This window comes from Varroa destructor, unplaced genomic scaffold, assembly GCF_002443255.2.
Source record: "Varroa destructor unplaced genomic scaffold, Vdes_3.0 BEIS01000002.1, whole genome shotgun sequence".
Lineage (NCBI taxonomy): Eukaryota > Metazoa > Arthropoda > Arachnida > Mesostigmata > Varroidae > Varroa > Varroa destructor.
This window is the reverse complement of record NW_019211455.1, coordinates 12,381,231-12,408,771: the sequence shown is the minus strand read 5'-3', so window position 1 is coordinate 12,408,771 and position 27,541 is coordinate 12,381,231. Positions and strand designations below refer to the sequence as shown.

The following is a 27,541-nucleotide window of genomic DNA, read 5'->3' as shown; positions in this document are numbered from 1 at the left end:
CTGCACTCACCATTCTGCCTAAATGGTGTACCAAGGTACGCTCTTAACCTGTGAAAGGGGGAGATTCTCTCGTCTAACTCAACGCGCACCTGCAGGTTTTTCTTGGCTTTTCGAAAATCAATCAACTGAAAAAAAAAAGGTGCGTTGAACGCATTTGAACCAATGCTAGGGTAAGCGAAATTATATTGATAACGAAACTGACTATAACCAAGTAGATGTTTCAAGTCTTACGTCTGATATTACCTTTATGTATCGCTTCAAACGACTGGCTCTATCCAGCGCAAAACAGTGATGTGTCTATGTCCGATTCCAAGCCTAAATCGTGAGATTTTCCTAAGTCTAATAGGCAAATACTGTACCATTATAATGAAAATATTAGAAGTTCACGAAGTATACATGCGCGCAAATAGGGTGTACGTTAATTCGCTTCTCAATTTTTATCTGTTCGTAAACAATCGTTTCAGACAATGGCTCCGAATTTAAGTGTATGTATTAACGAAGAATAGGCGTACGAAAGATTTCCCAGAACCAATCAGAAAAGACGGTAGTTCGAAGTGTATGAAGTGAGCAGAAGTAGCATGTTGTCTTGACTATTCGAACGTTTGTACACATGTTAGAACTCCAGAAACGTACCTCAGCGAACAAGAGTGCATCGTAAAAATGACGCGAATATACGGTATATAAATGGATTGCTATGATAGATCCGCGTGAGGATTCTGCATGCTTCTTATGAAATATATTTCGATTGCTCTGGCTAGACTCTTCAAATAGAAAATTTTTAACGAAAACCTACTCTCTGTATTCCAAATTACTAGACTACTATTTAAAGATGAGTGTTCAACACGGGACATAAAGAGTGAGTATCCATGGCATCTACGGTAATACTATGATCCATAATAGTACATGCATCTTCGAGAAGAAACGCGCCGCTGTTTTTGTTGTCGATTGCATCTGCCTGTGGCTATTGCATGTGCCAATGGATTTATAATAATAATAGGCGATAACTACAATTGATTGTATCGACAGATACGACAGCAGCAGTGGAACGCCAAGACCGAAAATCTAGTTCTTCACATAAATGCAATGCAAAAGTTTTACGCATTTACTATAAGTTATGAATCGGTTCTTTCTGAACGCCTTTTCAGAAAACAGATACAGTACTGCCCTCTACATAATATCTAGAAACAACACGTTCTAGTTTTAAGTTATAGGAGCGGGCCTCCGAAGATTCTCTGGCCAATACATAACCTGTAGCTGGATTCGGGTTAGCAGTTCTTCCTGCAGGATAAGTTATTGTGCAATTACCCTTTTACCACATTGTCTAGATACGGTGTTACCTGTTGCTCTATCATTGGTATCATCTTATGGAAAATATTCAGGAACAAAAGACTTGCCACGTTATTAAATTCAAGTGATGTTTTCGCATTAAAAGGTATCGTAGTTTCACGTAGAACAATGCTCAGATATAACTCGGAAACTGCCCTATTAGTAATATATATTTCTTATAGATTATTGGACAGTGATGCTTCGCTTGTAAGCGAAAGTAGAATATTTTCTGCCGCCAGGTATTTTATGCGACTTCTGCGATCGTAAATACACTTTAGTGTTTACTAAAAAAAAAAAAGCTACCAGACCTGCTCTGCGTCGGCTCCACAATTTACTAGACGCTCTATTTTACTGAAGCGTAATCCAGGGCAATGTCAAAGCTACGAACAGTGAGACGTCTGGCTGTTTTAGACGGCACGCTGCCCGCCGAAAATAACACACGTACAGATGCGCAAGCCAAGTAGACACCAAACTCAGGAGTGCCGGCACCTGCTTGCGACGTTCATGCTTTTTGCACACCACTAGAGTAAGACGACATTCAGAGAATCTAATTCTTTGCCATTTTGAAATATCGTCATATGCAGTCAGCGTGTGTTTATTGTTGCTAGTGGTTATTTTGTTTGTATCTAATTGTGGTAGCAAGCCTAATAACGGTTTCTACCAAGCGAGTGGGGTTTCTACTGAAGACTCTATACAGTTCTTCTCGCTACGTACCACATCCATTTGGAGGGGGCTACAAGAAAACTGTGCTAAAGGGCTTTAGGATTTTTAGCTGTAGGTGTTGGCGCATATTATTAGGCAGGGATTTTTTTTTCGTCACAGACAAACGCTCGTTCGAAGATTGTACGCTAGTGAAAGAATACAGCACGAAGTACGACAACTGTAATCGCACAGGAACAAGATGCAGCTTTCGCTGACACCTACTTTTTTTTTTAACAAAGCGTATCTAATTTATATATAGGTATAATAATAGTGTACTACATTGCACAAATTGACATGTTTTAACACCGTGAAGAGCACCTGCTAAATCTTTTGTTTACCAGCTTGATTCATTTGGCTAAGTTAGCTAAGCTGAGCTGAGAACGCCTGATACCCGAATCGATATATCGTTATTATGTTCTATTATAGCCAAGAAATGAATTTTTAATTTTTATATAAAATGTGCACTATGCCAAGCCACTATGTATATTTCTTAATGGTGCCTCAGCATGTTTTGTATAGTATTGAACGTTTCCTCTGGATGGTTAGTCCAAAGTCTGAGACGCAGTTAACTTTTTGTAGTAGGACTACTCTTAGTAGGGTACGCTTTGTCGCTGTTTTCTGCTTTTAGCTTGATGGTCGTAGCGTATCGGAACCCAGCGAGGACATGTTAGGCCGTTTGAAAATGCAATTGCAGCATCTGTGCTTCTTAGAAATTGTGATTACGTTTGTCTTGCCCAAAAGCTAAAGGAAACGGTGAAAATTTAACTTTGTTTTTTTATCTGTAATTATGAACAAGCCCCGCATACGAAGGCAATTCGTTACGGCACAAAGTCAATTTAAATGTTTCACCAAAACATATTGTCAGCTGTTGCTGTTTCCGGTCGGTTCTGGCTGGAAACCAGCCAATGTTGTTGCTTCTATTTGGCCTTATTAAATAGTTTCTCGTACTAAACACACCTTTTAAATACGCCGATAAGTTAAACCTATAAGCACTTAATATTTCAATTATTTAAATACGTTATGTAAGTGTTAACGTCTTCTACTTTGTTTGTGTATGTGTTTAGATAGTATCTATAGAGTCGTCACATACGTTGTCTCGAATCATCTTAAGTTTATCGAGCTTATCGCTGGTAACGCGCCTCCAGGGGTTTGCCAGACAGAAATATTTGCACTACCAGAATGGTAAATCTGAATCGATTTTATCCGAACATACAACATTGGTTTAAGAAAACTAGGATTAACCAAGGATCAGGCGGCAATTTCATGTAACACATATAGGATATATGACAGCATCGACCTCGCGCTTTTGCCGTTCGTTGCCATGTTCAGAAACTTTGCAGATCCTTTAATGCTTCGAGGTCCAAAGAAAAGGACAAAAACACTCGAACTATTAGAGCATTTATTAATTTGTGATGAGCCTTCAAATCGGCGAGGTGCTTCTGGTTAAAAATGTATTAGTTGCTTACACAGAATCATCGCCACATGTTGAACTTGGCGCGTTTATATAAAGAGAACAAATAGTACATTAAATGTCAGTTTATTGTATTCAGAACTGAGGTCCAACAGATAAGACCATGCACTGTTTTCCACTGGCGTCTGTGAGACAGCCAATTATTGTACAAGATTGTCACATCGTCCTTGGAGGACGATTCGATGTTGGAACCTGTTTCTGAAAAGCTGGAAAGAGTTTCTATTGGTTCTGTTACAATAGGCGTTAAAGCGGTAACCCTCAATTGCTATACATTCGCATTCACGGATGAAAGCGATATGCATCCATTACTCAGACAAAGCGTGAAAAAATCAAAGGAAACAAAAGAAAAGCAAGTACAATTGGAATAACAAGAAAAGCGAAATGACTTTACAATCGATTAGACCAAGCTAAGTCGAATTCCGTTAATTTATCCAAGGCTAGCCTTGCGGAAAATGGCCCATGCCATACGTTTCAGGAGTTCATTTGAATAAACACATACTACCAGTGTTAGTTATCAGGAACGATGTTTCCTTTTACAGACACCTGTCCGTTAGCTATAACAGATATGGTTAATGCTTCAAACGCCCACCGTCCGACGTTAATCATGTTCATCCAGTCCTATTCACGCAAATCTGCAAAACGCTGCCGGCCCTACTGGGATGGGCGTAGCTGTTGTGTTAAGTAATAACAAATATCGATCCTTCAGCCGGTTCAAAGGAGACACCGGCGTTGCTCTGTACGTAAGGTCCGTTTGTTATGAAACTACCAAAAAGCGGTACAATGAACTAGATAAATCGAACGCGTACGTGTCAGCCGGAAGAGCGGGACACTCGAAATGTAGTAGCAGTGCTAAAACGGGTTGCCTCAGGGTTACGTGTACATCGAACCCAGGTATTATAATAGGAACGTAAACGTGACCCTGATATGGCTATACCCGCGTCTACCGCCAGAGCTGTGCCGGTTAGTTTTGCTGCGAATGCTGTTTAGCTGTTGGCGTAACTGCCGTACAGGTGAATCGGCAGTTTGACGTAGATCTATCGCTGGCGATAGCGCAAAGTGGACCCAGTAAAGGTCGCCAAACGTAATTTTCACATAGCTCGACAAGATCATCAACAATAACAAAAACAGCAAGAGCCCCACAGCTAGCGACAACAACAACCGATATCAGAATAACACAATAACATAATAATAATTATCGCGGCTATTGTTCTTCTGATTGTTATTACTACAACGACAACTTCTATTGCTAGTACGAGCAACATGAATCAGTACACAACCTACGAGCCATTATGACCATCAGTGGCATGTGATGAGAAGCCACTTTGACCTCAGCAGGAACAAGTTCCTGCTGAGGTCAAAGTAGCAGCTGTAGGAACGGCGTTGACTCCGCTAGCGGAACCAGTGACAGTGAAATAAACAAAAGTTGATTTTGTCTAGGACAGTAGCGGACATTATTTTGTACTTAGAATTGCGCCTTCTTGACGCTCGTATCGCGCAAATAACACCGTACCGAACATGCCGATGTTCGGGTGCATCTCTGTTCGTGTATGTGTTTGTGTTTGATATGCACGACGTTTCGCTAACTAACGTGCATACGTAGGTACATTTATCCGTACATGAATGTATTGATGTGATTCAAGCGGCACATGATTTAGCTCAGGCGGCATCGAACCTTTGCCTGTTTATTCATCAGGGACTCGTTGTTAGTGATTAACATTTTTCTAGACATCAATTTTGTCGCTGTCGTACGTCACAGCTGCTTCTGCTGGAACGACACGTCAAACGTTGTTGTTACCGCTAGTCGCCCCTGGTGGCAGTCATATGACTCCAGCCTCTCCCACCCCGATTCTGGCTGGTTGGTCAGAGAAGATCAGTGACTGGGCGAGGCATATAATTGAATAATAGAAAAAAAAGAGTCATGTTTATCTAACGGCTGGAGTGATTCTTGCCATGGTTGATTTGGCGGCAAGTTTTCCTCATTTACATAGCTTTTGCAGTGTGGGTAGTTTGCGAGACTTGCTGTTGTATTAACGCTAGAAATAAGTAGAAAACAGCTAAAAATAGCGGAAACAGAGCTAAGGCCGCATAGGATACTCGCACGGTTGCGTGTTATGCCAGAAACGAAAAATTCGAAGCAATCCATCATCAAAAACCATAACCCATTTACTTCATAGAAAAATGATCGGCAGTAAAAAATGGTCCGCAACGGTGGCTGGGCAGAATCCATCATCGATTTGGTGTAATTGTTCCCCTGTTGATATTGTTCATGATGCGATTAGTAAAGACGATGTTGTCGAGCAGGGAAGCGAAGTAGAGGCATTGACACGGCGGTCACTGAGCCAACTGGCGCCGTAATGATTATGCCGTTTCTGATGATGTCGAAGACGAAGACTGTTAGACAAAGATGAATAATCTATTGAAAGAGTAGTATAATTGATGTGGGATAAATATACGATACACGGATTATAATAGGCGATTGATTTTGTGGCAGCGGATTGACTGGTCGGATGTAGAAAGCGAGAGGCGACAAGGGACAGTTTTTCTGTACATTTGGGATCTGGGAATAATTTTGTTTGTAATTGTATAGTATTATCATTGTGAAATTCACATTTAGCGGGCTACCAGTTGGATTTATGTCAGCGCAAAAGGGACAGGTAAATACAGCAGCAGTAACTGGGAGAAAGGAATTACTTAAAAAAATTAGTAAAAAAATACCAAAGTTATTTATTTATTATTGAACAAATGATTCGCCGGCTCGAAGGATTCGTAAATGTCGCTTATAATTTTCAAACGGTATATAATGCATGTGGTTCTAACACATATACCCAATATAATTCGTATATAATCGTGTTCCAAACGGTCCGTTCAAGGACTAACTTGGGCCTGGTACTTGTAACAGCACGTCTATAATCAACCATTTTAATTATATTCCATGCATGACATCTAAATTACTCTCACAACTAACACTCTATGGAACATACAGATACAGCTCTTCATCGGAATATTTTTTCGCTGCATTGAAAAAGAAGATATGAAATATCTAAAGAATGATAATTTTCTACTATTTCCCATATTTGTACTATGGAATTCCATACGAATTTGGTTAAGATGCTAAATTTTCGAAACCGTACTTTATAATTGGAGGTCACTTGCCCTGTCCATTGGTAACGCAGTTTTGAGCATAAGACTGGAAGCACGTATCTATTAGCTGCACAGTGTTGGTGCTAAAATGGGTTAAAATGTGACCACCGAAATAGAACCTAACTCGTTCAAATTTTTGTCGGCATTGCACTCAGCGTGCATAGGGGTAAATTACCCTTAAAATAAGATCTTTGAATTGTTTTTCCGCTCGAAAGAGGATCCATGGCCCTGCATCCTATTAACTTGATGATAGACTCATTCACAAAATCCTCTAAATATGCATACTATCCGTTTAGGGCGCAGAAACAGCAGCAAAGCTTCATCAACGAATTCCCTGACACAAGACGCATGTAACCATTATAATATCTACTTGACTTGCGTGTAATTGTGCCGAAGATGTTTCGCACCGGAGTCGGAACCTGCATACGATACTGCACATGTCCACGTACCCCAACTTCATGTGAAGGCTGACAAATTCAGCCGTGACAAATGCTTCAAAAATTAACCACACCCATTAATCGCTGGGTACCGATTCGAGAGTCCAAATGACACAGCGCAACATGCGAAATTCATGTAACATCTGTTAGCGTAAAAGAAGGACAATTTTCCTGATGACAAGAGCATGCGCTGAACGATACGTCGCAGTGGGAATAGTCGAGTACTTCTGACAAGCAGGATGACGCATGCGTAGAAGCGCTAACGTTTGCTTCAAGAGTATATATATATATATATATATATATATATATATATACCAATTTAAATTATTTATCATATAAACGTTATTTAAGACAAAAGAACGGCAAGCAATTGATGACATAAAGAAGCTATTCAATTTCATTAAACTCTTGCGCTTCCAGAAATCCATTACACTTGTAGGAAACATGGCTTGAAATCAGAAAAGCTACCTATTTAATATGTTTTGGACGTCTGTTTAATTCTTTCGGGCTTCTGCGACGTGTTGTATGGAATTATAGGGGGATAAAAATTACATTGGAAAACCACAAATCAGGCGTTCTTCCTCATTACCATATCGAAGTTCATCAAATCCCGTGGAACTAAGTGGTGTTGATTAGACATGTTTAATTATGCACGGATATAAGTTTATGGGATGCCAGTTACCCATAACAGATAGTTATGCAAAAGCCACTGACTGCCATACTAAGTATTGCTGATCGCATCATTGGATTACATTGCATTTTCTATTCTTACGTAATCAATATGTGAAGGAATTGCCTTGGCAATGGCCTCCGGCGAAAATGATGCCATCATCTTCGCCGGAGGCCTCGTAATTTGCAAAACATTCATTATATTTACTGTTCACATTGGCCTAGTCACTTCTTTTATGACCCATATCGTGGGCGCCTTGGTCAACCCTACCTACAGAGTCGGGTATACAGAGGTCAATTATTGTGAATCTGAAAGCGGTATCCAAAACTTGTTAAATATTTACCAAATAAAACTAATCACGCGAAAATGCATTGCTTATTCCTAAACCTGATGATTACCATCATTATCATTCAATGTGTGCTTTCTGGCGGGTGCCCCTAATGCCACGACCTCCGATTTGAAGGTTCTCCAGAATCTTAAATTCGATCAGACGTGTCGCACATCAGTCATATTAAATAGACCACATGTTATTTCGATAGATGTTAACGCTGATAACGCAAAAGTAGGAAGCACGTTACATGGCGTACCACAATAATTACGGTGCAACCACATGGTATTGCCACTGTCACCATTACTACAATAAAACCGCGTAGAACAACAACGCTTTCTGGAAGAATAGGGTTTCTCGCGAGGCGGAAATACATAGACGACGAAGGCCGAAGTGTACATGCACGTTCGTGCATGTACACTTTATCTGATGACCACAATGATATCATTGTCGGTAGCGACGGTACAAGCAACAACGTTACGAAGAATAAGGAACAATAGAATAGAACCCAGAACTAACAGTTTTGTACATCTCCGTCATACAAAGCATAGCTTGCCAACAAAGATCCCAAGTCGCTATTTGTTTGAACCTGAAAGCTATAACATAATTTGAAGGCACACGGAACATGTCTTTGACAGCTAATACGACTAGCGCAAGGCTCGTTAGCTCGTCGTCTATCGCGAGACGCTCCGGTAGTGGTAATTAAACCAGTCTATCTGCGAAGGCATTTGAGCGAGCTAGTAACTAGCGCGTCATCTGTGGCGTATAATTTGAATTGTGTCGGCTGTTGGCAATATAGCCAATGATAGAAACGGCGATGAGACCCTCATCGCCAGTTTATCCTTATCGAAAGGGCGGGCAGCGACCATAACAGCAGTAACGCTGACACCGGTTTATATTTCTAATTAACTCACATCGCTGCTATCTGGTAGATATTATAAAATGCAGTATGACTTTTAAATGGACCAGAGCAAACTTGTATTTGCACACAGAAATGATGAGCTAGGACCTAACGGCTGACACAAGGTGAGCACATTAGTTTTTCAGCTGGGTCTGGCCGGGTTTCAATATGGTGAGAGAGAAAAGGGGCCAGTGATAGTTAATACAGAGTGTAAAAAAAGAGTCAAGCAATTCTCAATTAGGAATAACCAACCATTAAAGAAAACAGAGCATTTCGACAGGTCTGTGTCACTACGTGTAATGACCTAAGGTGCTGGATGGGTTTTGTTATATGGCACCATTAGGTGCTTTTTTGGCTGGTATAATTTAAGAAACTGCTTTGCTTTTCTTGATGGCAAAAGAAAAATACCAGTCCAAAGTAACAGGGGTAGACCACGAGACGTACCGAATTAAGCTTTATTTAAGCAACCGGTATTTGTGCAATGAAGCTTTCGTGTGTTAATTCATCATTACCTTAATGGAGGTCCTCAATAATATCCATCTCAATCAACTGTAGAAACATATATTTGGTTTTTTGGTTTAAAATGTATTCCGGAGACAAATAAGTAAATTATATCTAGCTTACTGAGTTTAATTTAGACTTTCTATCCATCAAATAAATCATCGGGCTTATTGGGATTACGAATAATAATAATAAGTAGCATGCTCACATGTTTTTCTTGAATATTTCGGAACTTTTCTTTTTTTTTTGTTAAGTTTTTTTGTTATCAAATTTACCTCGGAGGTTACCGGGTTCAGTTTAAGTTCCGGCAAATGACGATAATGTCTTGTACAATGGTGTGTTAGATTCGAGCCGTAAAATACTCGATCTCTCTAATAGAGATCCCTGAACTGTCTTTAGACGAAAAACAGAGTCCGCCAACTAGACGCCTGTTCCATCGCAGTGATTTTATCCGCTACAAAGCTCTGCATTGCTAACAAAAGCTCATCTAAGAAGCAGGGAAAGGACATTGAAGCCATGGCTAACTTAATCGCTTATAGATTTCTACGTAATCACGTGTCTCCACTATCCATGTCCTGTTTCCATTTTGTTTGGTTACAAAAACGATTTGCCCCGAGGAGTTCCACTGCCGATCATAATTCGTAACGGTTGCTTACTCTCTCTTTTTCGTCAGCTTCGTCCCATATCGATAGAAAGCGATCAGCGAAGAAAACGCTGAACGTGTGTTTACTTTCTTTGTCAATGGTAATTTATGCTCGCTTCAAAGTTATCACTATAACGGCGATTATACGTCCGTCAACTGTCACAAAATGGTTGTTACGTAATGCCGATATTAGAAAACGGCGTCGGCATGCATTGATGTCAGCTGACGAGGGTAAAATTAATTTTCTTTCGCCGATTCTATTGAAGTCCTGAATAAAAATCGCTAAACATGCTTAGGCAACGCCTCGATATTTTTGTTGAAATCGAAAAAATACGACGGAAGCTAACTTTCGATTATACAACGCAAAAAAAAATACGTAGGGTTCCTATTTTATCTTCTTCATTTTTGTATGTACCGTCGTTGTCGATAACTGATGATCAGAATTTATAAAAAAAAAAAAAAAAAAAAAAAAAAGAGAGAGAAAGACACGCTTGAAGTCATGTTTAATGTGTGCTTTTTAAGGCGTTCCAAAACAGGTTTATTGTCACACTCTATTGCTAGTGTGACTATTTAATCCTTTTATATGTCAGTTGCTTTTATTACATAGCGGTTTGGTAGATCAACGAGCAGTGTAAGTGAGCTAACTGGCCTGGGAGAGTATGTGAGTCATACTGACGACATTTCGTATCATATATTTTAATGAATCATTGGTTTATTCTGTGACGGTGAAAAGTCGCCAGAACACCGATAAGATCCATGTGATCAGACACCTTATATATAACTAAACAAACAAGATATCTATGGCACAGTGTACTCATCTCTAGCATAGTCGTCCAATGTATCGCGGACAACTACCTGACTATGTAACTAGAGGTGGGCACAGCGTAAACTTGTCGGGTGGGAACTTAAAGCTCGAAAGTCCTCTATTGAAGAGCTGCATTTATCCCGACCACTTCTTCACCAGCATTCCATGAAGACAAAAGCTTCGTTGAAAAGTATCAAACGACGTTCTGTTTCTAGTTGTCCACCCGATAGCGCTGTGGCCTAATCATGTCCAGTAATATCAAGAGATTTCATCGGGCCACATGTTCTATTCAAGCCTTAACAATCATAACCGGCATATACTAGCGTATAACGATTATTCTCACTTTTTATACGCCATAAAATATATACCTATGCAGACAAGCCATCCTGGCAACGTCCTATAAAATGCTACAATGACTAATCGTTGTTCCTATAGGATGAGAGATGTATATCGATTGACTAGTATTCGTTTTGTGAAAAGCTTTTCGACGTATGCGTACGTGCATCAACGTAATGGCGTACGCAAGTCGAGTTGAGGCCCCGTCAACACCGCCGGTGTGAATAAAAACAGTGGTTCATATTGTCATACGGTAACGTATTATATTTATTCAACGTTTGTAGAACTTGTTTAAAGACATTACTATCATCAGTGAGTTGAACTTCGTTTATGTCGTACCGTTCTGCAGTGAACAGTCCTCTTATCGTGTGAATTGCCATACAAAGCATACGAGGCCTCGACGGGAGCGAAGATACGTAATAGACTGCTATTCTCTAGTTGTAATGGGGCTTCCTAAAGAAAACAGAAACGCCGTAACAGCCAACAGAAGTATTATGTGCATCGAAAATATGATAAAGCATATATATGTAAATATTACTCTGGAAAAATAAATACCATCCTTTTTTAGCATTTAATCACAGTTTGGACACTTTCAGTTATGTCTTACGTGAGAGTGTTGAAAAAGGCCAACTATTTTTTTTCAGTCCATGGTAACTGCGTACAAGCTATGATGTAATTGTAACCTTAACAATTGTTAAGGCTTCCTAGGCTAGGTGCTAGGCGTAGACACAGTTTTTTTTTCATGTTTTGACAGCTTTGCTGAATTATAGTAACGCTGTTAACTAACAAAGTAAGAGTTAAGTAAAGCCGTCAATAGTACCGCCATAGAGCTGGCTATAAAGCAGTGATTTTTTTTTTGTCATATAAACAATAAACGTAATAAAGATTCGGAAAGCAAAGGTAATTGCTTCCGAAATGTTTTGCAATCACATATTGGCAAGACACTTACAAATTGTCATACTAAGTTCGTGCCTTACAATCGAAAAAGTTTATATTCAAATGTAAAAAACCAGACTCTTCAAGGCCGAAATTAATTTTTTAAAAATACACACCAATACGCTCCTGTCCGGTGTCACATTTGAAAAATTTACATTTAAAATAAATGTTTCTCTATTGAATTTTTGGAAAGAGAAGTAAACAACACTTGGGAGCGATAAGAAATTCGAACAGTCACAGAAAAGGCCGTGTGTACATAATATCTATTTTATATAAGTGACGGAAATAAGAGCCTGAATAGCTATGCGAGTATATATCTACTATTGAGGAAAGCTCACCAGCTGATATCTGTAACAAGCTATGCAAATGTTAACAGATGCGTAGTTTAAATAGCATCATCATCATCATCAGTTATATATGCACACCATCGCTTAATTAGGAATGATGCTAAAGATCTTCGCCGAAATCCCGTTACAGGAAAATAATTACCTCTAATTATAACTTCATTAAAGTCAAACCGTACACAGACCACACACGACGATAGCAATCTCTCAATGGTGATAGAAGGGCTAAAATACTGCAATGCCGTAAGCAACTGTCACCAGTATTGAGTCCTACTATTGTTACCGTGTGTGTCAGTTGCTCGCCTTTACTTTTGCTATGCCCTTGCCAAGGAAAGAGGGTTGACCAAACGAACGAAGCAGATGCTGATGCCGAAACAGCAGCTCAAGTTGTGGAGGGTGTCTACAAAACCCGCGCCCACTTATACCTGCCCGGTCGACAAACCCTCGGGGGCGCGCGTCTGAATAAACAAGCCCAGTGATTCACGTTGTTGTTCGTTCATTTTTCTTACAACTGTCCATCGTAATTGACTCGCGTGCCCGGTAAAGCTTCCACGTCGCGTTGATGTGACGTACGCATCGTTGCGACTGAAGATTGGTTATCCATCCGTGTTTTAACTGTTGCTTTTTCGAGTGGCAAGTCGTTGACAGCGTTGTCTATTTCGTGTGTATTTTATGCGATAGGGAAAGCTGTCCCTAGACTGTAACGACGACAGTACTTTGGGTGTACGCGTGTGTGCCATCACAAAAGAAGAGTAGAAAACGTCACGTCAGAATATGAAGTCGGTGCGTGTTGATACGTAGTTCCTCAATTGTTAAAAAGCCTTCGGAGTTTAATTTAATTACCTACCATATTTAGTTATCGTTTATCAGCATCGTGATATACGTGAAGAGCTTGGATATATGAGTTCACTTTTTGTTTCTTGCAGATTTTTCACCAACTATTTATAGGTGCTAGTTATTTAATAAGGAATCAGGTCGTGTGATCGTATAACTAGAAATCTCACCGGAAATTTGAAAGACAATTGAACTGTGTTCTCAGTGCGCGTGACCGTAACACAGTATCCTTTAGCAGCACTTCCCTGAAGTGCACTAGGTGTTTTGCTTCTAGATTTGAACTCTTCAAATAAACCGTGAAGTTTTATCTAATCGCCCGGTGCCTTGCTGTCTCATAAAGTACGTACAGCAATCTGTGACAAATAATTTCCAAAGGCGTTTTTTTCTTTTTCATTATTTTTTTAATTCATTCCATACTTTACATACAGCTACGCCTCTCCACATTAATTATTTAGTGCTAATTAATCTAGTATGCGTCAAATGGCTCATGGACATGCACCTAACGACTCACAAAGGTTATTTCTCAGATGTCACATCAAGTATCAAAAAATGCAACTAGATCAGAATGATTTTGCCTAAAACACTGACCGACATAGTAAATTTGCTTGGGAGAAACAATAAAAAAGAAAGAACATACTATTTTCGGCCACGTGACTACACATCGTAGAAATCCGACGGCGAAGTAGAAACAATGAATGAAGAAGCGGAGGACACAGGTTTTCTTTGGCGTGCTGTATTACCGAAGAATATTTCCCAAATTGCTCATTATTATTACGCCGCTTGCTAGAGATACCAGCTTTCTACCTGCCCCCATGCTACGTCGATTCAACGCTGTTGGGTCCGAGCAAACAGATTAAAACTTATCGCCATGGCTTCGTCGACGACGACATGCGTCATCTCTAATCAAAGCATAGCTAAATATATGCGAGTTCCGGCTAGCTGGGTGCACTACTTAGAGTGTTCCACATGTAATATTCCGTACTGACAGCGAGATAACGCGTGTAACACTTGTCGTTTCCTGCCTAATTGGTCGGATGGCTTTCAGTTTGTTCTTTTATCTGCTCTCGTGTCAATCACTGCGACCGCACACTCGAGTTCGTACGGCCAGTCGTACCAGTATAGCTATCGAGGACCCTACACTCAGGTTAGTAAGTTTTCCCGCGGCCGACTCTTGGCCCGAAATGCCTCATACTTTTCATGTTAATGAAAACATCCAACTAAAATACTACGAGTATAGTCGATCGTTTGTGTCAACAGATCGAATCATTTCTTAAATTAGCCTCACACGTATTTTAATTTGTATTTTTTCAGTGTTTTTTTTGTTTAGTCTGTAGTCAATGTGTACAGTGGATATGTAACTACACGCTACCTGTATCATTGTTTTCCTATTTTTCTCTTCTCTATTGGCGATATGGTGTGTAGCACGGAGCGACAATTCCTCAGGAAGCAGCATCAGGTGACCTTCTTGGGATGCATAGCTTTAGCAGTTTAGGAAGCGGCCTCTCCTATGGTGGCCTTGGAAGCCTTGGGGGTTATGGAGGCCATAATATCTTATTATCAGCAGGTCACTTTGGTAGTCACAGGTTCACCCCTGGCAGTCATGGACATCGAAGCCTCCAACTAGTCGATTACGGCTTTCCGGAGAGGTCCAAACTCTACGGGGGATATGTTGGAGGTTTTGGTGGATATGCTAAAGGCGCCCTCGACAGCATTCAGCACCTAAATCAGGGCGGCGTCAGGGTGAGTCCATATCTTCGTTTGCCGGAATCCGTTAAATAAAGCTGTGTAGGTAAACGGTTAAGCAACGTGCATACTTGCACGTTTTCACTGAAAACAGCGGGCTCCTTAGAAGAATGTCTATCGACATGACTCCTTGTGGCAACGCTGAAAAATGATTCAATGCCCATTGTGAATTGTGCTAGAACGGAGGGCCGCCAGCAGGACACGGATTTTTCTCCTCCTTTTTATATTATATAACGACATAAATATACCGGGCCATAGTCTAATTTCTAAATTCATAGATATAAGCACGCGACGTGGGTTTCATAACAGTTGCAACAATTTCAGTGTCCGGTACCCTTCAAATCGTTCTTAAATACTATCTGTTGTCACAAGTAATCACTTCGATTCGTGTTTTTTCTACGGTGCCGCTTTTTTTTTTCTCAAAGTAAAGTAAGAAATCCATCTCATATATATACTATATTGCAGACTGCTTTCGGGCTGTTCCGTACTGTTTTTCTTGTAATTTTGCTGGTTATATATTGGCATCACGAAATACGAAGTAGAATGGCTGAAATAGAATAGCTAGCTTTGGGCGATGGATTCCAGCGGACGTCTTATTGCTACATTAAGGAACACCATTTTAGAAAGGCCCACTTGGGCCTCACGGATGTTAAGATCGTATTTTCCAAACCGCAATTACCCGTTACATTTCCCATTAGGGTACTTAAGAAACACGAGCTACTGCTGCGAACTTTTCTCACTGAAGTTCTCACGCTATACACAGTTCACTCTAAAGTGATTTTCCTAGGTGGATGTTATGACGTTTGCAAGTAGATAACCTTCAAATTTCTGTAAACCGCTATTCAAGCGTCGATTAAAGCTAAATACAAACAGTATTCTACAACAGTGTGATTGATACGTTCACTGCTAGTATAGTGCATAGAGGCGAAACACTAGACAAAAAAAAACAATGCTTTTAAAGGTAGCATGTAGTAGGAAATGTGTCGGTATTTAATCAAAAGATCATTATTTGCGCCCTCGGATTTGCCGAGCGATATATTATTACTTTTAACCCTATTCAACATATTTTCTATTAATCTAGATGCTTACGTAACAGCGGAAACGGGTCAACGCAAAAATCAATAAGCAAACTCTGAAATCGCGGTTTTTTTCTATAGCGCGTAAATCAACATATTGTTCCTATCTGAATAACATATTGGCCGCGCTATATCATTACCATATAAACAGACGTATATTCTCATTACGCAAACGTTGTGAAGGACCGATTTTAATCGAGTGCGTCGTACCGACGGCTACCGAAGTCCTAGTATAGCCAGCAGCCCAGTCGATGGCTGATCTGACATCACAACAAGCGAAAATCCTGTTATCGCTTTCGATTCTTACCCAAATTTCCCGGCTTTTGCATCTACAATAACAGGCAAGCACCCGTCTGCTTTCATATTTGCACATGGCAAGCAATAAATATAAACAACGGGTATTCGATTCATGTTACGTTCTCTGGTATGATAGCTTTGCTATCTTCGAATCTGCTCGATTCTATAAAAGCTCACAGCACTATAGCCTTCGGAACGATGGGGACGCCGTTCCCAACCCCTTTCCTGAATGGACCCACATGTGTGAGACTTGCCGGGAATCGTTCACGTGCAGGATCGTTTCTCTATTTCATTATCATGAAAGATAAGTTTTATTACTTTTATATTTTGTTGTATTTGTAGTTTCATTTTATTTCTTAAAATAATTTTTAAATGACCCAGTGGTTTAATTCAATCCATTAGCTTTATTTACATAGTTTCTTTATCATCGAACGAATATTTTAAAGGGTTGATATTTATGGTAATATTAATAATTTTTTCCGCGTTTTAAGCTTTATTTGGATTAAATTAATAAACTTTATTTGGATTCTTTAGTAATTATAATAATATTTATTATTAATAACAATATAATAATAATAATCTTTATTATTGATTGAAGTGATTTCTTTTGTAAAAATAACATCGCGAATAATGATTTTGTTATTTGATGGTTTTTCGAAAAACGGTGCATATAAAATCACAGCGAAAATGTTTTTGTTATGAGCCGTAAGCTAATTTTATATTAAACAGTAGGCGCGAGAAAACGATCTAATTTTTGTTGGGATTCGTTTTTTTATTGAATTCTTCAGTTTAATATATATGTTACAGTGCAATTGTCGACTTCCAAGAGACTTTATAAAAAAGGGTTTTATTAGAATAACATGTAAAATTACAATACTACATAATAATGTAAATTCCGCCTGAGACCTAGTTTTCCTAGTAGGATTCCTCAATGGATGATGGATAATCTACGGACCCGAACGCGTTCCCTCTGTTGGTGTACATACTAACTATGACTATTTGAACTACAATGGCATATATTGGAAATTGTCGTTAATGCCTTATCTAGAGGCATTGAGAACAATTTTACAGTGAAACATTTCCCTCCGTGATTTACTTAAAAACGCCGTTTCCGTTTAGTGCTTCCTAATCATACGAACGCGCGTAGTAATAAAAGTGGCTGATCAATCTTACGGCGCGGACTCCCTTCGCAAGGCAGTATCAGGTGCTTCTGTTCATGTATGTGACAGTTCCTGGAAGCTTGGTATACCTTACTTGAGCGCTTCGCTTTTTTCCGTAACCTTTTTGCCAGCTTTTCAGTGGCATAGTCAAAAGAGCAAATAAGGTTGAAATTTAGTTGTACCTTATTTGCTCTTTCCTCAAAAAAATGTTATTTCCTCAAAATTAAATCACCTCATAAAGCTCACACCTACAGCCGATTCACTATTGATACTGCGATAAAAAACTTGTGGACGAAATAACATGGCATCAGCCCATCTATTGTAATGTCACCGTATATGAATATGGCCGTTCGTCAGATATATATCTGTAAGCCATCTGGTCACTATCACGCTGATAGCTGTAACAGTTCAATGGAGAACTGTATTTCCCTGTAAACAGGTGTCTCAACACGCTCGGATTCAACGCTGGTAGGCTTCAAGGCGTTTACCGGCATCAGTTTAAAGACAAATCGAAAAATCGTCGGCCATCTATGAAATTGAGTGCCATCATTGAAATAGCGAATCAATACATTATAGATTTGTACCGCTATGATCTGAGCCCCAATGTCGTTTGTGCATGAGCGTATGAATCAACGCATCTGTGTGGACGTGTGATTTTTCGATCGGTCCGCCGCTGATTCTATTGAGCTGACAACGTCAAGAAACTGACAAAAAAATAAGACCGTTTTAATACGGGATACTTGCAATATCTTCGCTATTATAATATTAATAAGCGTGGGAGTTATGCGTTAAGGGGCGTGGAAGGTCAAATAAGAAAGGGCGCTATATCGTATGCTCATTTACCTTAACCAACTAGTAGTTAGTTAGTAAAAAATCTATTTGATTTTTACTTAGCGGGCGTTTTACCACTTGGGTATTCCGCAACCCAGCGTTGTTGCGTGGCAACCGAATTATCTTTTTAGGTAAAATTTTCCAGGTTAGCCCAAAGAGAATATGTCCGCAAGGATGGAACAACAGATTGCTTATCTGCAGGGGGTTCATTACAGTTAGTTATTTTTTTACAGTTATTTTAAATCACAAACTCACCACTTTAGATCGTTAATTCTCACTATTATGTTATATTATGATAATTTTCTGTATTTATTACTCCTTGCGCTGTTAATATTGCACATGCCACATCTGTTGGGCAAGCTAGTTTCTGATCCTGTTACTACCACTAAAAACACGTACGTACATGAAATAACAACTAATACACAGATACACACAGATGTATCGACAAACGAGCCAATGAATAATAAGCACAGTCGTGCTTAATGAACTACAGCGACCATTCTGTCGAAATTTACTGTTTTTCCAAATAAGTGTGAAGGCTATAGATCAGTGTTGGAAATAGTATAATTATTTTGTTTGTCAAAGGGTGATAACTGACCGTTACCGATGATAGAAAAGGCAATGTACAACCGACTGGGGACGACAGGGCCCGTACTACGTTGGTAGGGAGGGGATGTTATTGCACCTATGAATAGAGGGGAAATGCCAATCATTTTATTACACAATAAAGTTTTCTCACTATTACGAACCGCTTAGTTAAGCTCGTTTATACATCGTTTGAAATATATTTACAGTGGTAATAATAACTATAATAATCGATACTGGACTTGAATTCTCAGACGCTGGTTTAATTAAACTGAAATATTCCCATGTTTTACCCGGGTTCGAACCTAGATCACAACAGCCTAATCTGTGTAGATATCACAGCCACAATCTGCTTTAACGCAACTCTCTCACGTTTTATAGTATAGTCACTCTTTATAATAGCGTAGTCACCCCGCTCCTGTTGGTAGCAGCGGTCAATATCTTCGAAAACACACCTTAATTCTTTGTTAATCGTCCAACTGAACGGTGACCCCCTTAACATTGTTTGTTTTCATGTATATTTTCGTACGATTAAGTCAGAATTGTTATTCCCGTCCGGTTTTAGTAGGGGGGCTACTACAGTATACTGACTACGTTTAGATAACAAGACATTGTTTAGTGAAGTACGTAGGCCTCTCTACTGCACACTCATTACTTCAATGATTGCGACACCATCGAAAGCGAGGGAGGCCTTTCTGTGGCCAAGGACAAGCAATAGGCTTCTTCTGATGGTGCTAGTGTGAGTATCGCTGATAATGTCATTGGCTAATTAGGATGCACACCTCCTTGTTTTGACACTGTGCTGTAGATGCAGAAAGACATGTCCTGCAGACGAAGCCTTCGATTGACTGTAAGACATTCAGCGACTGTGGACACATGTTTGTGAACACATTTAGATACAAGGTTAAGGAAACGCCGACGGTAGATAACCCTAGCAGACATATATCATATGTAAAGCATTGTTGGTATAGTGCAATACAAGCTGCCTCTTCACTTATGCCAACTGTCTTTTAGTATATAAGGACAACATCAAAGGGGAATAATGTCGCTTCATAAATGCGCTACTATTTTATAAAACGATATAGCTGCCACTATTGCATTATTCCTATGCTAATATTTTGTTGAATAGGCCCATTTATTCACTTGACAGCCTCAGCAGCATAACGGGTCAAACACCGAATTAAAAGCTTACACCTATATATAGTATAAAAGCTAAAATTTCGCCAGTTGATGTATAATACCAAAGAATAGTTTTCTCAAGAGCAAAGAAAGTACACGCAGGAGCACTGCTATACAACGGAACGTGTTGGGTCAGCAATATGCGGAAAAAACCATATATAAGCCAAGAACGTACATGCCTAAACGTTTATGTCCGTACAGTAACGGCAGTACGATCTATCCGACGATAAGAGTAATAAATGTAAAGAAACACCTGATTTGTAACCCCAAAATGGGAACAGGCATGTGATAGAGAATAATCCCTTGTTTTGGTCCTTTCAATGTTATTTTACGAAATGTGTACTTTTTGGCTTTGTTTAAATCATACTATCGAAGTCCTTTATCAACGACGTTTTTCTTGTCATCTCTGCATGATTAATCTTTGTCCGCCATTAAACAAACGTTGTGTTATCATTTGATGTGTCATACTTCGTTAAGACAATTATCACTATTGGCCGCATCATCATTGTGACTGCAAAGCTTTCCAATTTAAATAGTTGTTGCATGCACCCGCTTAACTGAAAACGTTTGATTGATACTGCCAACGATCCACATCATTCAGCCAATGCTTTACACGCTACCATAGGTCGCTGGTCTGTCTCGCATCACTGTGCTATGTTGAATGCAGCGAAACGCCAGGGTAGGACATTCATCATTACACTCCCAAAGTATCTAACAGAGGTTTCTAGCCGTGTCCCCACCGGCTCTTCGGCTCTTCCCCAAAAAGTTCTCCCTCTGATGGCGCAGGCACAGCTTTCTACGACTAGAACTGCAAGTGCACTTGAAATAGAATCTTTCACTTAAGAACCTTTCTAGTATGCCAGGACGTGATCTTCTTTTCCCTCTGTTATACCTGCTGTTATATCTGCTATACCTAGCGTGACGTTTATGTTCCCTAAATAGCTATACAACGTTCCCAAGCTATTGGCTTCTTCGCGTGGCTACGTGATCGACATCCTGTAACAATCTGCCTCAATCTACGCTATTGACGAAATCGGCCAGATTTGCCAAAGAACACATCGTATTGGCCACCCGCATTGTTGACAGCACTGCTAAAATTATTATAAGCACTGCATTGTTCTACGCGCGTAATCGCCAGCTCCTGGGGGATGTGGGAATCGGGCAAGGTAATATGGGACATAGACCGGGCCCCGTTGCTAGGCGACGGGCTGGTAATGTCGTGATAGCTAACCGATCCAAATAAAAAATGAGGCGTTCGACTCCCCTATGTAAGCCTACGCAAGCCTCAAAGCCTCAAAACAACTTCGGAGCTGTTGTTGCTACAAAAATGGCTGCGATTATGGTGGAAGAGACATCCAATTCCATCTATGTTACCGTTACTGCTCGATTAGACTGCTATTGTAACTATTAGATACTATCGTAATCCAGCCAGCACTGCTACTCATTTGCCACATGGCTCTAATCCCCTGTTACAAGTAAATACAGGACACTTCGTTCTATTCACGCTCAGCACGTTCACCCTTTCGACGATTGACCAAACCTTTTCATTTTGATAGTGCTGATGCCTGCTCTGAATTAACTGAATGCTGAAAAGTCCTGCCCATTAAATCTCCTATCATCGATTTACGAATCGATGGATGAACGAGCCATTGCCGGCTGTATTCGGAGGGCACACAAACTACACCGTACCCAATACTCGTATTGCTATTACTGCCTCCGGAATGTCCGCGGTCACGTTTATGTATCCGACGTTCGGTCGTGCGTAATGGCAGCTCTCTGCGTCAAGGACGCATAATATGGCTAATTTTCGAGTAGTGACTGAACTAAGATGACGTCGAGACATCGATACGTATTTGGCGTCCAGTGCAACATTTATATTATTATAACATATTTACATGACGCGTAGCGACCTCACTCGCTGTTGAATAGAACCCGATGTTTATTTGGTTTTTATGATATAGATAATATTTACGTCAGTGAGGATGGCTTACAATTAGAGCAGCAGCAGCAGCAGCAGCAGTAGTAGACAAGTAACATGATGTATCCTTGTATTTTTTTTACCGAAAACACTGCGAAAATCAACACGCTAACGAGAAGCTGCCTGATAAGTAACTGGTCCATCTTAATAAGATAAGTTCGAGTATGCTTATACTGCTCTCAAGGGAGAATAAAGGTAAAAATTTTATAAAAAAATATTGAATTAGTTACATGCTAGTCACAACAGATAATAAGATCACTCTTAAGTCCGTAATGTGTTCGGATCAACAACAACCATGCCCTGGAAAGGCTATAAAGGGCCCTGGAGCTTAAATCCGGTCATCAAACGTTTAACGACAGACACCTGGAAGTGTTCGACGGACGACCAAATGGCCTTCTCATAGCTGGTCACGTCGACTAAAGATTTTACTACGAACAGAAGGTTTTTCCGTAGGGCATCTACATTCCAATAGCTAAACTAGAAGTCATACACTTGTTTGTGTCAAAAAGTCAGCAGGCACAAAAACATCCGTCATTTTGTGATCTTTGGACGAATATTCAAAGATATCTTTTTAATTACGCTCATGGCGTGTCTGTAGATCAATAGAAATATATAACGTTCAAAAAAAGATCAATCACGAAAAATGTACTGTTCCATTTTAGTATTTCGGTGACTAGTCGAGCATCTCTAAAAGGGATCTAACGAAGTCGAAAGGACAATGGATGTATTCAAGAAACGCAACATTTAGCCCAGTTGAGTGGGCTTTGTGTGAAAGTTGTGTTATTTAATGGGTTAATCTAACAGTGTTTATTAAGCTTTAACGATTTTTCGGCAAATATTTGTTCTGTACTCTTAACGTAAACACCTATATTAGAAAAAAAAAGTCCTGAAAATTATTGGCTCACACAAATGCTTACGGTCTGGTTATCCAGCTTATCAAGACAAAACGTCGAAAAATTTTCTGACGAACCACTGTATTATTATGCACAAGGCTCTATTCTTTAGTAATATCTCGCGCGCAACTCTAAAGGTGTATTTTGACAACTTAATTACAAAAAAAAAATAGAACATCTTAATTACATACCAGGTGAGATAAACAGAAGAAGTGCACGTTACAGCGATCTTTTGTTCTATTTCCTGTATATATATATATATATATATATATATATATATATATATATATATATTAGTTTTTACAAACATACGGCCCTTAGCGATGGTCCGAACGAAGCATACCCATTTAGTATCATCATTAATACCTAGCATGCTTGAGAGGGACTTACTGAGACTCCCTGAAGATGCATGTAGAATCGGTACACGCACATTCCTGCCAGCAGCCGCGTGATACTGAAAGTACAGAAATAAAATTTTTTATCGTAAGTGCCGTTAATTTTTCCGCTCCACACAATGATCTGATAGTCAAATTATATGTATAGCGCAATAGCAACATGTACACGTTACGACATGCACAATCAGTCCAGGCAATCACATCGATATATCACCAGCACCAATGCTTGCCATTATCAGAATACGCACCAGTTGGCGTCGTTAAAATCTTGCCTTTTTGCAAAAGATTACTTTTTATTGCTACCCTGCATTATCCAGCCGTATATCAACGACCTGCTCGCCCGCTTTTCATTATTCGAATTACATCAATTCCAGCAGCACCGGGCACTTGGGGCAAAACTAGTTTGTAACTTACAAAGAGTTCCAGACGGGACGTTAACTACTCTAATCAAAACGTTTGAAAAGTCATACGCATGGATAAGTTAACGTCCCGAGCAATCGCGACAACCGCCGCTGAAATATTGCCAGGATCGGAGACCAGCCTATTAGCAAGGCTAGTTATCATCACCATGAATATGAGGTATATCGACATCTAGAAAACCCAGGCACGATGCGTATGATGGTTCGCCCATCACGTTCACTTGTGGCGCTATCACTGCTCGATTTCTGACATCATCATCGTCGTAGGTTTTTTTTTTTTTTTAATAAATACTAGATGCATGCGTGGTACGCACGGCTGTATTTTTGCACTACCTTTACGGTAGCAACAGCGACACACAGTGACACCGATGCGTATACTTCGAACGGATTCTACCACAATCGCTCCTCAATTAATCTTATACAAATTCCAGCGTCAGAGCGAGGTTTTCGGCGCCGCGTAAAGCAGCAACGAAGAACAACGTTCTATTTGCTTCCTACTCTTGTTGATAATTCAGGCCACAATGCGGCCCTTCTGAGCATAGAATTAGCATCTTCCTTTGTTTAGTTATCGAGATACGCACTCTCATTATCTTTCATTTTCACTCTTAATAGCATAAAAAAGTGGGTTTTTATTATTGTTACTATAATTATCGTATTAATGGTAGCAACCGTGACACAATCGTGAAGGCACGACTTGAGATTGGTAAAATTGGACACACCATATTATGGTTATATGTGGATTTGCCGCATGTTTACACTTTCTATGCCTTGATAGTAGTCCCTAATTGACTACTAGATAATGTCACCGCCGCATAGCTTACTAAATTGGCTTGCCCATTGAAGAGCTCTTGCGAAGTGCATACAATCGCCGTACATACAGTGTTTTTAGTCGCTTATCGAAGAAATCTCAAATGAACAAAAGGACAGCCGGAAATGGATCGCGTCACCAGCGAGACGGTGGTGAGCTTCCACTGGGACTAATGACTCTGTTCCGGTGCCGCCGATCGCGTGTATCACAAGCACGTTACCATGACGTTACTACCGTGCTTATCTTTCAAAACAGCTCGCAATTAATAGAAGGGTCACCGAACCAAGGTGAAAGTCATCCGGCAAAAAATGTTTATAGTCAATAGTAATCCGCTTAGAGCTACGAGTCGGCTTGCAAGAACAAAAGAGCATCGCTGCTTTGTGCATTGCTTTTTTCGTATTCGTTTCCTTATATAGGTACAGACCCGTTTTGCTAGTCTGTTGAAGGGACTGCCATTTTACTGCCAACGACCGTTTTACCAAATATTATGCATAACGAGTTAGTTAATCAAGATACTGGAAGATGTTAGCTGCCTGATGATACTAATAAAGGAAATAAAAGTAAAATCGCGATAGTGAGCGGGATCAGTCACGTATCGTGAAGGTTGCTCTGGATAGTAGTACCAAAAAGTGTCTTTAGTTTGCTCTTGCCACCTTGGTATCGACGCGTTAAAATAATCGTTGCATAGTCAATTGCCGTACGGACATTAATGACGTCGATAGTGGCAAATCGACCAGATGGTATGCATTTAAAATTGACTGATCACCCGGAACAGCCATTTGGATCGTCTGGTGACCGACCCTGTCGACTAAAATAGATTAGGGGTTATACACTAATGAAAAGGTCGTGACAGTCCATGATGGTATTAAGGACTTGAACTCGATACCATCCCGCTTGTGGTGTCTATTTGTCTGGGGTTCATTATCAATTCACGCAGATCTATCGGCCCACGGCTATATCGGTGGCAAATTTGGCTGATTTTCGCCATTATTATCCTTCATACACGGACGAGATCTCTATTTCGAATCTGAATAGAGAGATTACACTGGTTTTCTAAATAGTGCACAAGTACTTTTCACCGGCTGACCATTAGCGTAAACAGGGATTAAGTTTTCCACCTAAATAACTGGTAGTAGTTGTGCAGTGAAAATCAACCCGAAAATTGCTTACTGCTTCATGACTTTTTGCTTAGCATTGGGTATGTGCAATAGGGTGCTTTCATGGGATGGCTGCAGACTATCTCAGAATCTTTGCAGAATCCAAGCTTCGGTTGCTAGATTAGGATTTTAGAAAAATTTAACCAGTCGTATAACACAATTTCATGTTAAAACACAAGTTTGTTTTTCAATTACGGATTTCACTCTGATTCAAGAAAATCTGTTTGATACATAGTAAATGTTACAAATACTGTACTCGATTATAGGTGCTTTTAGGGGAATGGGCTCTAGTCACTTGATTCACTTTACACTTGAGTTAGAGAAAAAGTCAACTGTTCACTAAAGCCTTGCCATCGCCATGTATCACATATGTGAGTAACTAAAACATTCACGTTTGGCGCTAATAATGCTTATCATAATAATGTTTTCTGTTAATACTGCTCATTTTCAGCTGCCATTGTTATCGTACGGTGCACCTAAAACTTCATCAATTGCCTTTGGATCACACGCTGGTTTAAGGGGACACGACGCATCGCTTGGTCTTCATGCTCCCATCGCTCATTACGAAAGACATCAGATTCGGCACGGGCATCAGAACGGCCATCTTGGCTTTGGTATTGGCGGGACCCAATATGAAGTCGAATATACGAAGGCAGCGTCTGCCGCTTAAGAGTTTCCCCAAGGCTTAAACCTGCCATAAACAGCCTTCACGCTGGATTAGGCTGATGTGAATACTATCCTGCCATTCATTTGAGTGACTAGCCTATGTAATCTCGCATGTAACTATACGGTTTCTATCGGCATTTGTTCCCTTATTCTATTATTTTGGCAATTATAATACTTGAACACCCATGCGTCAAGAAAGCCTTGAAAAAAAATAAGAAGATTACTTTCCCAACATATACTGGAACTGTTCATAATGCCCACAGATAGACAATTTCTTCTGAAATATTGTTAGACCTGAGTCGATGTTGCTGCGCAACCGAAACCAGGTAATTAAGTAGAACTACCAAAAGAGGAATGCAATAATTATGGCTTGCAGAGCGTACTAAAACAAGTTTGTAATATCAATGATATATGGTAGACGTGTAAACTCTTAGACTTCAAGACATAGCTTTAAAGACTTAGCCTATTCTTTCAGATTGTATAGAATTCGCTAATCACTCTTATTATGTAATTTTAAATATTGGCGGTTACCAGACGAAAGATAGCGCTACCAAAGTCTTCCTCATTGAAAAATCGTACAGGCGTTACACTAAGTGACCCTGGTACGCTTGTCGAAAGGCTAATGTGGGTGACCTGTGGTAGGTAAACGCGTGTGAATAAGACACCGCATGCCACTGAACATATTAACAGCGTTTTCAGCGATATTTGTCGGAAATTCAGAGGGATAAACGAAACACATTAGTTCAACGGTGTTGTCATTACTACCTATACAGTAGTGTATTCTGAACAATAATCAAAAAGCTTAAAATACATTTAATTAGCAGCTGATTCGATCTTTACTTCAAATCAGTTAACCGTTAGCCAAACACAAGTAAAAGCGAATCCTACAAAAGGCTCCCGGTATAGCCAGGCTCACTTTAGACTCTCATTGAGGAATGTCAGCCCCCTTTAATAAAGAACTACTACAGTCGGTGCTCAA

At 39.9% G+C, this 27,541-nt stretch overlaps 2 protein-coding genes across 30 annotated transcripts in view; one reads left to right on the top strand and one right to left on the bottom strand.

The window, feature by feature from the left end:
- LOC111244863 (uncharacterized) overlaps positions 1 to 26,167 on the bottom strand; it is a 29,097-nt gene extending 2,930 nt beyond the window's left edge. For 3 of the 26 annotated variants that reach the window (XR_015320594.1, XR_015320593.1, XR_002671096.2), the window contains exons 1-2: positions 1,635 to 1,649; positions 11 to 125 (exon numbers count right to left, since the gene is read on the bottom strand). Coding sequence is in view for 2 of the 26 variants with exons in the window: in XM_086979518.1 (XP_086835644.1) it covers positions 17,742 to 17,782; positions 19,081 to 19,167; positions 19,850 to 19,933; positions 23,508 to 23,571; positions 24,651 to 24,653 (279 nt within the window). In the remaining 24 variants the exon portion in view is untranslated. Of the gene's footprint in view, positions 1 to 10; positions 126 to 243; positions 259 to 1,634; positions 1,650 to 6,925; positions 6,941 to 7,047; positions 7,063 to 7,089; positions 7,105 to 7,151; positions 7,187 to 11,498; positions 11,715 to 14,012; positions 14,034 to 17,117; positions 17,783 to 19,080; positions 19,168 to 19,722; positions 19,934 to 23,507; positions 23,572 to 23,760; positions 23,776 to 24,650; positions 24,786 to 24,809; positions 25,771 to 26,152 lie in introns of those variants that run through there. The other 23 variants (XR_015320581.1, XR_015320580.1, XR_015320577.1 and 20 more) reach the window with 23 other exon arrangements.
- Positions 1 to 27,541, top strand: LOC111244862 (uncharacterized). 4 transcript variants are annotated; one of them, XM_086979517.1, is made up of 6 exons: positions 15 to 139; positions 465 to 676; positions 13,223 to 13,324; positions 14,421 to 14,519; positions 14,798 to 15,115; positions 26,348 to 27,541. In XM_086979517.1, the coding sequence occupies exons 3-6, from the start codon at positions 13,316 to 13,318 to the stop codon at positions 26,564 to 26,566; spliced, it is 645 nt and encodes a 214-aa protein (XP_086835643.1). In that variant the 5' UTR covers positions 15 to 139; positions 465 to 676; positions 13,223 to 13,315; the 3' UTR covers positions 26,567 to 27,541. The 4 variants fall into 4 exon arrangements, 3 of the variants coding, with proteins under 3 accessions (XP_086835642.1, XP_086835643.1, XP_022648091.1); XM_022792356.2 differs by lacking the exon at positions 15 to 139 and having other exon boundaries at positions 313 to 676; XM_086979516.1 differs by lacking the exons at positions 465 to 676; positions 13,223 to 13,324 and having other exon boundaries at positions 1 to 139.

Excerpts from the sequence above, each read along its gene's own strand:
- LOC111244862 (XM_086979516.1), top strand. The coding sequence starts at position 23 with ATGGTGTACCAAGGTACGCTCTTAACCTGTGAAAGGGGGAGATTCTCT. Across the intron at positions 140-14,420 it reads AATCAACTGAAAAAAAAAAG|TTTGTTCTTTTATCTGCTCT; the intron begins GTGCGTTGAACG and ends GATGGCTTTCAG. Across the intron at positions 15,116-26,347 it reads TAAATCAGGGCGGCGTCAGG|CTGCCATTGTTATCGTACGG; the intron begins GTGAGTCCATAT and ends GCTCATTTTCAG.